This window comes from Solea senegalensis, linkage group LG4 (assembly GCF_019176455.1).
Source record: "Solea senegalensis isolate Sse05_10M linkage group LG4, IFAPA_SoseM_1, whole genome shotgun sequence".
NCBI lineage: Eukaryota > Metazoa > Chordata > Actinopteri > Pleuronectiformes > Soleidae > Solea > Solea senegalensis.
The window spans coordinates 3,802,178-3,815,048 of NC_058024.1; the positions used below are offsets into that span (position 1 = coordinate 3,802,178).

Here is a 12,871-nt window from a genome sequence, read left to right on the forward strand (position 1 = left end):
CCGCCCTCCCCTGCCCTTGGCACAAAGCTATCACACAAACACAATCACACACTGGCCACGCCGGGGCTGCAGCTGTGCGCATCGCACCGCAGGGAATTGGGAAAAACATTGCACCAGGGAGACAGAATAAATCTTCTAACGAATCGCTTCGCCAAAGCAATTTAACCCCTGCGGTGCCGGAGGACACTGCAGCACGGCTGATTTACACCAGAACATATTGAAACAGCACTTTTAAATGCAGCTTTTATGGAGTGAAACTAACTTTTATCTTATTTATTTCATTGTTATTGTTTTTCTCATTTCCCTTTTTTTCCAACTTTTTCTGTGTCAGTGAGTTTTCTCATCACAAAATAACATCATCTGGAGTTAAAAAAAAAAAAAAAAGAAGAAGTTTGTAAACTTTATTTGAGATTTTTACTTGTCAGGATGTTAAGAGTTGGTGACCTTTGGTAACATGATCTGTTAATGATCCACACAGAAGCAAATGAGCAGTTTAACAGGCTCCAAATGTGTTGGACAGCAGCTTTGGTTTTATGTTACCTGAACAACTTTACAGCTTCTCAGCCACTTCACACTCACTCCTCCACCTCTCATGGTAACCTGGTCACAGAGGAACTGTGATAACACTACATCCCATAAGTGAACCCCCCTCACACACACACGTGATTTTTAAGACTCTATGTTTCATTGTCAGACAGATACTCAGTGACACACTGTTCAAAAATAATTGTCTTGTTTTAATAAAAAACACATACACATGGTACATTGTAAGAAAACAATATCTTCACATAATGACTCATTGTAATATACAATACAGTTTGTTGCTCAGGAATCTGAGAATTTTACTTTTTCGTCTTTTCATACAAAAATGCTGAATATTCTACAAGGTTTTTAAAACACAAGACACAAGAGTGTTAACAGAAACTTTCACTTTCTTTTAGAAACTCTAGAAGCAACAAGCGGACGCTGGCTGCACTGAACTTTGTCTTGGTCCCCCTGACCAACCCTGTCTCTGTCTGGACACCACCGCGCGCGCTCCTCTTCTCTCTGGACCCTCGGATGAATCGAGAGCCGTTGATGGCAGAGAGATCGTCGCTACAGGACAAACATCCACGCAGCGCTTCTTTTTAATTCTAGCATTTGGGAGTTTGAAACGTCCCTACACAGTTCAAGGTTTTTCTGTCGATGTGGTGGAGAAAGTCACATCGGGAAGCCTTGTTCGTTCTTGGTGCTGCTCACAGTAGAATCACGGAGCGATGCTCCCCGAGTCCTTAACGACACATTATCCTGTCATCTGAGCACCCGTTCTGTAAAACACAAGACAAGAGGAGGATTAATACTCTGGAATCACACACACACACACACACACACACAGTGATCGCATGCAAACCGCTGCGCAAAATCAGCTTTTACGCACGGAGCTGACAGCTTTTACGCACGTGTTTTCACAATCAGAGCGTGCGTTGTTAGAGCGCGTGCACCTCAGTAACACAGAGACACATTACGTCATGTGATAGGACTGACGATATTTACCTCGACTGTGATGCCGGCCAGTTCTGCGTTCAGTGTGGTCAGCGGTGTGCGGGCGCCGCCGCTGACGGAGTGCTGGCGGCTCTTCTCAGGCTCGTCCAGCTCGACCTGCAGGTCCCAGATGTAGTCGATGACGTGCTGCAGGATCTCCACCTTGCTGGCCTTCTTGTTGGTGGGCAGCGTGGGCACCAGCTCTTTGAGCTTGCTGTAGCAGCTGTTCATGTCCTGCAGGAACACGTTCATCTGCTCGTCCAGCAGCGGGATCTTGCACTTGGAGATGGCGAGGCTCTGTTCGGACAGGCAGCGCACCATGTCGTCATCGCCGACCTTGCTCTTCAGGGCGCAGGTAGATCCGTGAACCTTCATGTCGGTGAGTGTGTGGAGTAGTTTCCAAGAAATAGACGAGAAGGAGGATGTTTCGGTGATCAGGCGTTTTACTCCTACTCCTCTCTCAGGTGTGAGTAAGTCAATGTTGACAGTTCGCAACAACCACATGGAGTAACCTCGGCCTGTTTATAGCAGAGCAGGCGCGGGGGGCGTGTCCGAGCCCTCCTGTTTGAAACTGCTGGGCCACTGGCACGGCTGCATTTGTCTTAATGGGCGGGTCCACCGCTGCGCTCTCAGCCAATGACAGGACTCGCCCGGTTATCGGGATTTACAATCTGTTTGAGGGATGGCGTTACAAATGGAAACAAATGTGTGTCTTTTATGGCTGATATGTGGGAATCCAGCTGTCCATGGCTTGGGGACTCTGCAGGTGTACATTGCCTGGGGACAGTGAATGGCTGCCTGAGTGTCAACTGTGAGAATGTGTGTGGGATGATGGAACAGGAATGAAAGGATGAATGGCTGATGATAATGAGGCTCACACAGTGGCCTAGATTTGCCTCTCATTGTTGATGACACTGCAGATGTGGATGGAGACAGTAAAGTAAATCCATTGATCACACACACACATGGGAAACCAACCCCAAACACTTGTGGGAAAAGTTTCACTGTGTATGAACTTGTGAAGTGGTGAACAAAGACAGGGAAGCAACTTAATATTAAATTTAAAAAAACGTGTTGGAGGAGAAATTTTCATACTTATACATCCAGATGTTTCTTAAGTAAATAAGCCTACTTATGTTTCTAGTAGGAATGAGCTGATACTATTATCTGTGTGAGAGAGAAAAATGTTAAATGTGATACAATCCATAAATCCTATACATCACATGCTTCTCAATATGCACAAACTATTAAACTGTCAACAGCATTTTTAGCTGAGTCATGTTTTTGGCTGTTTATTTCTTCTTTATGGCAGAATAATATTTGTTTCACATTTGGAGAATGATGTCTTTAAAATAGCTTGACGTGACTAACAGATGTGTTGTTAGCGTGTTCATAGTTTAAAATGTCTAAAATAACTGATTTCGGTATCGCTAGAGACTCACGTTTGTAATATTGCTATCAAACGTCAAGAAGTGATAATATAATGTCTGAATAATTTCCCTTTATCAATAAAAATAATAATAGTTGAACTTTAATGGAGTAATTGTTTATAGAATTACAATGAAGTATATTTGGACACAGTAGTGCAGTAGAGGATGCCTTGCTCATGGGCACCCCCAGTTCCCCATATAGTATGGTATAGAGTTGGAGGGATAAGCAGGTTATTGTGTTTATCACATGATCACACTGATGACATGTTCATGTGAGAACAGACTGTTGAATCTTTTCATCACCACAGCTTCCTGCTTTGTAACTCACACACACACACACACACACAGTTTCTCTCTCTCAATGTTTCTCTGTGCAGCAGCAGCAGCTTCACGGATTCCTTCACATGTTTCTGCAGCAGTGTGTGCTCAGCCGCGCGCGCGCGCGTGCGTGTCTGTGTGCGTGCGTGCGTGCGTGCGCGCGCGCTCCGCTCTGAATCTTCCCCCCAGATTGTCCAAACAAGCCTAAGCAGACTGGCAGGCGCCAGCGCGGTGACGTCACCCATTCATGCGAGCCTTGACGCCTGTCAGCCTGGCGCCGCTCGGGCGGTCTCCATGGAGACGTCAAACAAGAGAGCTCGCACTCCGACGCTCTTCACCTGCGCGGCGCAGCGGAGTCCTGAGAACAAACCGGCTCCGGTGCTTCTCGTGCTTCATTTATCACGTGACCGCAGCGGGTTAAGGTCACCGCCCAGCGCACCTGTGGAGCAGCCACTGTCACACACACGTACACACACACAGGAGGAGGAGGAGGAGGAGGAGGAGGTTGTTTACACTGAACTAAAGTAACTGCTGCATTCCTACACACAGCGCGCCTTCACTGCTCTCCTGGAAAGTTCTTTACAAATGAAACTGAATTTAAGTTAAAGATTAAATAAAACAACAAGAACAGAAATACAAATACAAACATAAATAACAACAATAAGAACAATAATTTACTTATTAGGGTTTAATAATGATTAACCTATTGACTACTTTACTACTTATTTACATTTTAAAATACAAATCCATGTTAAAGGGATAGTTTTAGGCTTTAGTGTCTGAGAAACCACCTCACTGTAAACAGCACGGACACAAGAAAAAGACCCGGATACACACCTGGCATTCAAACGCATTTTCTGTGATGGAATTGCAGTCGTATAGCGCCTGACCACTTTAAGTCCAGGTGTAAAAACACCTGAGGACGGATTGTTGTGGTCAGAGATACTCGGTCACTCCGAGAACAGCAAACGCGACAAAACTGCACATTTCGACTTCGCTCCTTCGTTTGAAATTTGAAAGGAAGAAGAAAAAGTTTTCCTATAACACTTGTATTCAAAAACCTACTTTAAAAAAAAAAAAAAAACGTGCGTTATCAGAGAACTATAAGAAATAAACTCTGAGTTCTATAGAATCACAATTACTCAAGTTAATTCTATATACATCACATCTTACAAACGGATTATATAGTTGTTCTTATTCAGAATGTGGAGCGTGATTATTATCTGTGGCTGTGAAATAAATACAGCTGTTTTCTGTCTGTGAAATAATAAAATAGAGGTTAAAGGTGTATAACGTACACTACTGGAGTAAATGTATTTCGAATATCTGGTGTTTATGACAGTGATAGTTTTTTAAAATGCATGCACGTGATCATGAAGGAAAGTTAAAGTTGAGATTGGAATGTAAAGTGTGTTTAAAGAGCCGCCGCTCGTCTGTGCACAGATGTGACACCAGACCAAAGACAGCGTCAGCGCTGCTGTCCACTTCACTACCACTGGGACCGTTTCTCCCGGCTTTTGCAGTAGCCCATAAAAACTTTTTTTCTTCAGAAAAAAAACTTTTCTTTTTTTGCCCTCTGTCCTAGGTCGCAGCTGACAGGGCGGAGGGAGGGCGGAGGGAGGGCCGGGTGGTTAGAACAATGGGAGTGCGGTGCAGGGATTGTGGGAGAGAATCTAGGCTGGAGCCACAGTGTCTGGAGCGCCCCTCCACTCCCCTCATCCAGCTTTTGTTCAGCTGCAAAAGCTATCAGCACTTCCTACTGACACCAACAATAACTCCACACAGCTGGGCCCTTTTTAGCCTGTTTACAGCACATCAAGGCGAGGGGAGAGAGAGAGAGAGACAGAGAGAGGGGAGAGAGACAGAGGGATGAGGCAGAGGAGGGGAAAGAAAAGTGAAACATATTAGCTCCTGATTTTAACTGACAGTGGCAGTGCCCTCTCCACTTACAGCTCCTCATTTTACAGTCCATTGTCACTCAGTGGTGTTGCATTTACACACAGACACGCTGCTGCTGTCTCTGTCTTTCAGGACATTATGTATCTTGGATTCAAACCACTTCCCCGTAGCATTTTCGGGATAAATTGTTCCATTTGGTGGAAGGGAAATGGATTAGCGAACACACGCCCTCTTTATCGCTGTGGAAAATAGATCCACAAAAGCATACTACAGGAAGCTGCGAGGGGAAAAGTTGGTGCGGGAGGAAATCAGACATTCCAGCAATGCTTTCACACTTTGGCCGCTGTTATTATTGCTGTGGGGAACAATGAGAACTTCTCGTACTACTTCCTGAAACATGAAAGTGACCAAAGCACAGTGATGGCGGAGACGGATTCATGGTTTCTTAGATGCAGGATTTGACTTCAGTGTGATTATTGAGATACACTATTAAAAAAAAAAGCGGGGAGGAATTTGATAATGAGAAGTGAGCATCACATCACATCACTCTCTCTCTCACACACACACACACACACACACGTTCCATCTCCTTGCAGCTGTGGGATTAGTTTCCAGTTCCCAGTCAGGCTCTTCCTGTTTGCTTGATAATGATCACACCTGTGTGCAGGTGTGTGGAGAGGCTAGTAAGAAACAGGGAGGGGTGTGTGTGTGTGTGTGTGTGTGTGTGTGGTGTCAGATTCACGACTGTTACCACACCACACTGTCAAAACTACCCACGGCCAAGTGATGATTGACTCACAGCACTCAAACCTCCTCTGTTTGTACGCTATATGTGAAAACGTGTAACAATGTGTGTATGCATGTTGAATTCCTGGTGTGGCCTTTGCAGCCCAGCCTTTGTAATGACTGAGGGCCAGTGGTCAGGGAGTCACTTCCTGTGGGAGTCCTGGTTCAGAGATGTGTCATCGGCAGTGCAGACAGACTGGAGCCTTGCGCTTCGCTGGGTGTTTTTCCTTGAGTGCACGCAGCAAACTTTAGGTGGGTGGACGGATGCCTTCGCCTGAGCGCCGGAACACTATCGCCATCTGAGAGCCGCCGAGTGCCCAAAGCCTCACAGAGAACCTTGAAGCTCCACAGGTGTCCACTGCCCTGTGTCCTTGGCCCCAGGAAGGACTCACAGGGACAGCTTGGTCTCTCTTTCTCCCACTTGTGTACATGTTTGTGTCGAACACACAGCTCTGCCCCTCCTTCACACACCCTGTGACCATCATCTCCCTCCGCCTGGTTCCCACACACACTATCAAAGCCCTTTAATGGCTTCTAATTAGCTCCCCATCTGCTGGTGACAGCGCACTGGTGGCATGCTAAAGCACCCATTGAGAGCACAGGCATTGTGCTCTGGAATACTTTCCACTCCAGTGGCAATTGCCTGGTGAGAGAGCTTTAGTTGTATGTGTGTGTGTGTGTGAAGGGGTGGGGGGGGATTGCTGGTGTGGGGCTGGGTGAGGAGGTGGTGTAAAGGAGGGAATGCTGGGTAAATTTCTATGTGGTCAGGGGTTCGGGGGAGGGCAAGGGGTGGAGGGCTTCACAATGGGAGACAGTGTTATGGCTTGTTGCAAATCTAATAATGCCCAAGTTCCTTTTTCCGTCCACTCATCGACCCCCAGCATCAGCAGAAACTGTTTCACTCCTCCCTCTGAGGCAACAAGTCAGCGCACACCGCGCCGAGGTGCAACAGGCAGCGCGGTGAGGTGCTGCACTGTCACAGTGGGGACCCACAGCTGCAAAGCCACTGGTGGAACAATAGGTGCACCAACACAGACACTGTAAATGTTGCCTAATGAGGCATCTTCATTAGCAGAACCTGTGTGTGTGTGTGTGTCTGTTTAAGGCCTGAGGGCCTTCTCTTGTCCAGGACTTCCAGCAGAGCCCAGGTCCTGCCAGCTGTTCTCAGTTGGTAGCCAAATGATCGTGAAAGAGGACAGACCTGATTGGAGCTGGCCACCTGGCTCCTGCGGCAGGAGGGAGATGGGGAACAAATAAATGCCACTGGGAAACCATCAGATCAGCTCCAGTATTGTCCTCTCGAAAAGCATTGTTGGACTAGTGTTGTCAATATGAGAGAGAGACAGACAGACAGGCAGGCAGACAGACAGGCAGTATAGCGTTTAGATCTCGTGTCTCCCGGCGACATTACCGCGCTGCACACAGGAAGTGATTCATTCTATGTCAACATAGGCTGGAGGATGGAGTGTGAACGGAAACACAGAGATGAGCTCAAAAAAAAACCCCACACTTGTTAACAAGTTTGACGAGATAAATGGGTGGAGTAAACCCCCGCCCATAAGCCCCGCCCCGTCCCTGCGCTGCAACTCGATACTCACGGTATGGGGGGGCGACGGTAGCTCAGTGGTCGAGCGAGGTGTCTTTCAAATTGAAGGTTGTGGCTTCGATTCCCGGTTCCGCTAGTCTACATGCTGATGTGTCCTGGGGCAAGGCACTCAAGCCCACAGCGTGTGAGTTAGTGTGATAGAAAATGTGCTGCACACAGATGTGCTGTGTGAACGTGTGAGTGTGAATGGGTGAATGGCAAAACTGTAGCAGCATGAGTGGTCATCAAGACTAGAATGATCCCTCAGCACTGTTTTCAGATGAAGAATGTGGTGTACATTGTTTCTTCATGTTCATGAATAGATTCTTGTATATATGTGTATATATATATATATACAAGAATCTATATATATATGTATATATATATGTATATGCAAGAATCTATTCCCTCCAAAAAGAAACTGAACTCTCTGGAGTTTCCAAGATTCCATGGCAACTGAATGCACCACTTTGAAATGACAATATCCTGTGTAAAGCCACATATTTGTGTGTGAGAGACGAATGGTCGGTCACCTGACCTCTATCTGCTCACACACACACACACACACACACACAGTGCACATCCTCACAGCTGCACGGAGGCGTCCAGTCAGCATGGCCACGGGACATGGGAGCCAAAGCCTAAAGATGGAGCTTGGACAGTGGCAGCTGGGGAGCTGACAAAGCCCCATTCAGAGGGACCAGGCCTGTGGACAATGGCTGGGCCAGGCTGAGCCCTCTCCTCCACTCTTCCACCCAAAGATTAATACTTCAGATGGGCTTCCCAGTGGCAGGCAGTGCTAAAAGGAGAGCCCTCCTGTTTGTCACTGGGCATTGTGCAAGTCGCCTGAGAACCAACCTCTTGGATGGGCTTGACAAATGAGAGCCGCCATTGACAGTGAACAGATTGGGCCTGCCACTTTTGTTTTGATTGTGGAGCGGGTATAATCAAGTTATTTGGGTCTCGGGGAGTTTTTGTTTCTCTCTCCTGATGCTCTTGACACTAAAGTTGCACCTCAGCAGTCTCCGCTGGCTCAGCTGTGATCTGAGCCTGCTCAAGTTTCCCTCCTTTTTTTGTTGTTTCTTTTTATCAACGCTGTATAGAGGGCGCAACAGCGAGAGGAAGTTAATTTACATGGGTGTGGGAATCTGGCTCTTCTATTCATGTGGTCTAAAGAAGGCAGCGCAGGTGCGACAGGTGTAGGTGTGTGTTTTCTTGTTACACTCAATGGAGCTGCAGTGCAGTTATTGTAATGTTTTCTATGCAGATGTCCATTGTTCCTCTGACCCGAATAATGCGTTATAAGAGACAGCTCAGCCAGGAGACGACGGTAACCAGAGACCCTGTTAGGTAAGGGTCGGAGGCAGCACAGCTCAGGTGTTAGCCCCCACACACACACACACACACACACTCACACACTCTCACACACCCTGCCCTTTTTCTCTGAAACTGCAGCGCAGGTGTTTAGCCCCCAGCAAGGCAACATTTCTGCTTCAACTGGAACTCTGCCCCACCTTCACAGCGGGAACTCGACAGCGTCACACCTGCACACCTGTGTGAGTGTGTTTTGCTGTGATCATGTCATCACACAATTTCACAACAGGAAATATTCCACTACACTCCTGTCTGGGAAGTAAATGTGTGTGTGTGTGTTTCTTTTTTGTATTTGACCTAAAATTCACTTTGACAAACTGGTTTTTAAACAAGTTTTTTAATCATCAAACGTTAAAATATTAACCCGCCATTTTCTCGTGTAAATGCAGCAGGTGTGTGTTACTGTGTTACTGTGTTACCGTGTTGTTGTCATGGCCGTGGCTGCAGGAACAGAAGTGTTTTGCTGTAACATCCAACGGACGTTCTCATGACAGAGGAATGTGCTCTTCTTGTAAACATACATCGACCCCCTGCAAGTGCTTCCCCTCTTCCCTCCCATCCCTCCCATCCCTCCTCTCTAAGCTGGGTGTCCCTTTGCCCACCCCAGTCTCCATCACCCTGTCAATACACCCTACACCACCCCTCCACCCCCCCCCGGCCCTGCCTCTGCCAGTCTCATGTGTGAACCCCACAGCTGCCTCCTCCTCTGGTCGTCCTCTGGTTCCCACGTAGAACTGAGACTCACAGTGAAGACTAGCAGCGGCCCTGCTTTTCATCCAGGGCCTCTTCCCTCTGAACATGCTTGTGTGAAACTGTGATGCAGCAGAAGGTGCCCTACTTTTAAACTTCATTCTTCTCCATGAGAGAAAGGGGCAAACAGACCAAGAGCAGGTCAGTAGGGGTATGTGTGTGTGTGGGTATACATATATAAGCGTGTATATACAGTACATTTACTGTGTAGTGCTTTACATGTTTATTAGAACACCACCCACAGCATTGGTAATTAGCAAACAACATTTATTGTTTAACCATTTAATGGTTAATTGTAGAAGCTCTTTAACCATATTTTTTTTGAATGATAAAAATAATTATCATCGTTATCCATGGATTTTCAAATTTACTGTTTAACAAAAAAACTGAAAAAAAATAAAAAAATAGTAAAGCACATTATTATTTCTTAAGATAATAAATGATAGTTATTTACTTGAATGTTGTGCTTGATTCATTTCTGACTTTCCAGAAAATAATTTGACAGGTGGTCGAATACAAATACATTTGTTAAGGACTGTATATACGATATATAGTTATTCATGTGTTCATGTGCACACCTGTGTCGTGTGTGTGTGTGTGGGTGTGCACGTGAGTGGAGGGCTGGAGGATTATAAAAAGGAAGTGAATGGGAAGTACACACTCAGTGACAAAATGAGAGGGAGACATTCCTTTGCTGCTGCTCCCTCCTCCTCCTCCTCCTCCTCCTCCTCCTCCCTGCTCCCTCTTTCTCTCCTCTCCCTTGGCTGTGGCAGGGCCCTGGGAAAATCAAACAGGTGGTTTGGTCCTGGCAGGAAAGCTGGCTGGGCTCGGGGTGGGCAGGCCTACAGGCTGCTGGGGGCTATCAAAAGCTCTTAGGCCCAGCTTTAGGCCAGCGCTCTGAATGGCCCTGGGCTTCATTATCATGTGAATTCTGGGAACTGCCCCGGGCCCCCAGTAACACCAGTGAGCTGCCCATATGGCGTTCGCTTGGCAACTAGGGAGAACCCCTCCCCTCCCCTTCCCGTGCTACTCCTCCATTCCAGCACTCCTGATATCAAAGAAGAACAAGTAGGAGAGGGAGGTAAAAGCCCAAAACCCCCGGCCCCAGCTTTCTCCTGGGGGGGCTGGACCACACAGAGTAGCACTGGACAGTCCTTAGGGACCCGGGATAACACTGCTGCCATAGGGCACAACAACTTACCCGTTGAATTAGCATTAAAGACACATTCTAAAGCTGTCGATTTAGCTTCAGAGTCAGAGACCTGACAGATAAAGATGTCAGCAGCCTCTGCACTTCATAATCATCTGTCCTTCACCGTCATCACTTCATTCATCACCGATTCAGCTTATCAGTGTTAGGCAGGTAACACTTCACGTTACAGTGAAGCAACAGCATGGTAATCATGTGTAATAAGAAAGTATTTTAATACCACGTAATACCATCTTATTTCTAGAGGAATCATGTGTGGCGGTATGACACTGATATAGACATTTATTCTTATTACCTAGATATTACTGTCATTTTCTCCCCTTATTATCACAATGTTACTTTTTTATTAAAATGACACACGAAATAAGATGGTATACCATAATACTACCTCCTTATTTATTATTTCTATGTCTTGTTTTGTATTTTTTACCATTTTGTTGCTGCACTGTAATATAAAGAGTTACAATTAGACATTTTCAGGTCGGCACATTTCATCACAGCAGCTACAGGTGGTGCCATGTTAAGTACCATTCATCCATTAACTAAACATTTAATTATTCAAGTCTCCTTGTCAGTTTTTCTCTCTCAACATCCAGCCAGCTCTCACTGGAGGGAAACATGGAACACATCCAATATCAATGAGAAACATTTACATTGTCTTAAGTTTAGTCGTTAGCCCTGAGGGATTCAACATGGCCTAAAGAGAAAAGGAAGTTTAAATGTAAGCATCATTTGGAGACAAAAGTGGAGCCCTGCTGTGTATCCTCCACAAACATGCTCGGTGTCTTCTGCAGACACAGACTGTGCAACATCTCTGCGTCTTTGGTTGACAGATTAATGGTTTATTCAAATTTATTCAAAATTTTCATTTGAACACACCCCAATTAGTGATAGTGAATTTGACCTGTGCATTTAACCCCTCCTTCTACACACACACACACCAGTACTGGACACCAGTCGTGCAGCACTTATCTGCACCCGGGGAGCAATGGTGCTCGGTTACCTTGCTCAGGGACAAGTAAGCGTCCATGTAGTCACAATTTGGGGCCAAATGAACATACGTGTAATAATAATTCAACAAACCAAATCTGTGTGTGTTAGTCCAGTTTACTTTTCTTGAACAGAATCATTTTAGTGGTTGAATGCTTGGTTCATTTCTCACCCCCTGACCACGACCACAGGGTTATGAAAAGGTTCGAAAAATGTTTTATTTATTTTGGCAAATAACAAGTTTTTGAAAGATTTCTATGATATTTATATTTTTCTTGGTGGTCTAATAAATGTTTAATCCCCTCACACAGGGCCACAACATTCATGTTCGTTGGTAGAGGGTTGGAGCTGTTGGTTGATGAACGTGCTGCCAAAGGTCAGTCACTACACATCCTTTTTTCTTTTTTACCACGCTGTGCTGATGACTCACCACTGACATTTTTCACTGAATTAAAATAAAGGTCATCGGAGGAGGAAAAGCCAGTGCCAGTTTCTTGGGTTTCTTAACGTCATGTGAACATGTTAGTCAGACTAACGTACTTGCATAATGTCATTCATAGTCTGATTACTCCTGCATGTGTCTAGGTATTCAGTCGGACTGGTGTCCAAAGTTTCCTCCCCGCTCTTTGACCCGGAAGTAGAAGGAGACGACGTAGAAGCTGCAGCACTGTTGCCTGAAACCACAACAGCCATGTTCTTATCTCATTTGTCTGGGAGCAACCACGTGTGCCCCGAGTTACTTTTACCATTAACAGCACTTGTGTTGTATTTGTTTCACAGTAAATCAGTCCTTCACTTAGCACTGTTAGCAATGTTTCACCATTTTTTTAGGTTTCACTAACAGTGGGTGTGTCTCCGTCCAGGGTTTTCTTTCCAATTTATCTCTGGAACGTGGTGAACTCCAAGGTGATGTCACTCCCAGCTCCGACTGCTGAGTTCCAATGGAAACGGAGCACAGCATTATCCCTAACCCTAAACCAGAACCTAACCACGTTTGAAAAAGAGACA

At 45.9% G+C, this 12,871-nt stretch overlaps 1 protein-coding gene and 1 long non-coding RNA gene across 3 annotated transcripts; one reads left to right on the top strand and one right to left on the bottom strand.

Moving 5' to 3' along the window:
• Positions 1-716: 716 nt before the first annotated feature.
• Positions 717-2,032, bottom strand: id1 (inhibitor of DNA binding 1, HLH protein). Its single transcript, XM_044023580.1, has 2 exons — positions 1,534-2,032; positions 717-1,307 (listed from the first exon to the last, which is right to left on the bottom strand). The coding sequence occupies exons 1-2, from the start codon at positions 2,023-2,025 to the stop codon at positions 1,272-1,274; spliced, it is 528 nt and encodes a 175-aa protein (XP_043879515.1). The 5' UTR covers positions 2,026-2,032; the 3' UTR covers positions 717-1,271.
• Positions 2,033-9,118: 7,086 nt separating this feature from the next.
• Positions 9,119-12,871, top strand: LOC122767824. Of its 2 annotated transcripts, none has more exons than XR_006360250.1 (3): positions 9,119-9,804; positions 12,175-12,239; positions 12,449-12,871. It is a non-coding gene; the product is annotated as an uncharacterized LOC122767824 (long non-coding RNA). The 2 variants fall into 2 exon arrangements; XR_006360249.1 differs by having other exon boundaries at positions 12,727-12,871.

Bases quoted from the DNA above. Each gene is read 5' to 3' on its own strand.
- id1 (XM_044023580.1), bottom strand. From the start codon at position 2,025: ATGTGGTTGTTGCGAACTGTCAACATTGACTTACTCACACCTGAGAGA. The intron at 1,308-1,533 runs GTAAATATCGTC...TGTGTTTTACAG, and splicing joins TGGCCGGCATCACAGTCGAG to AACGGGTGCTCAGATGACAG.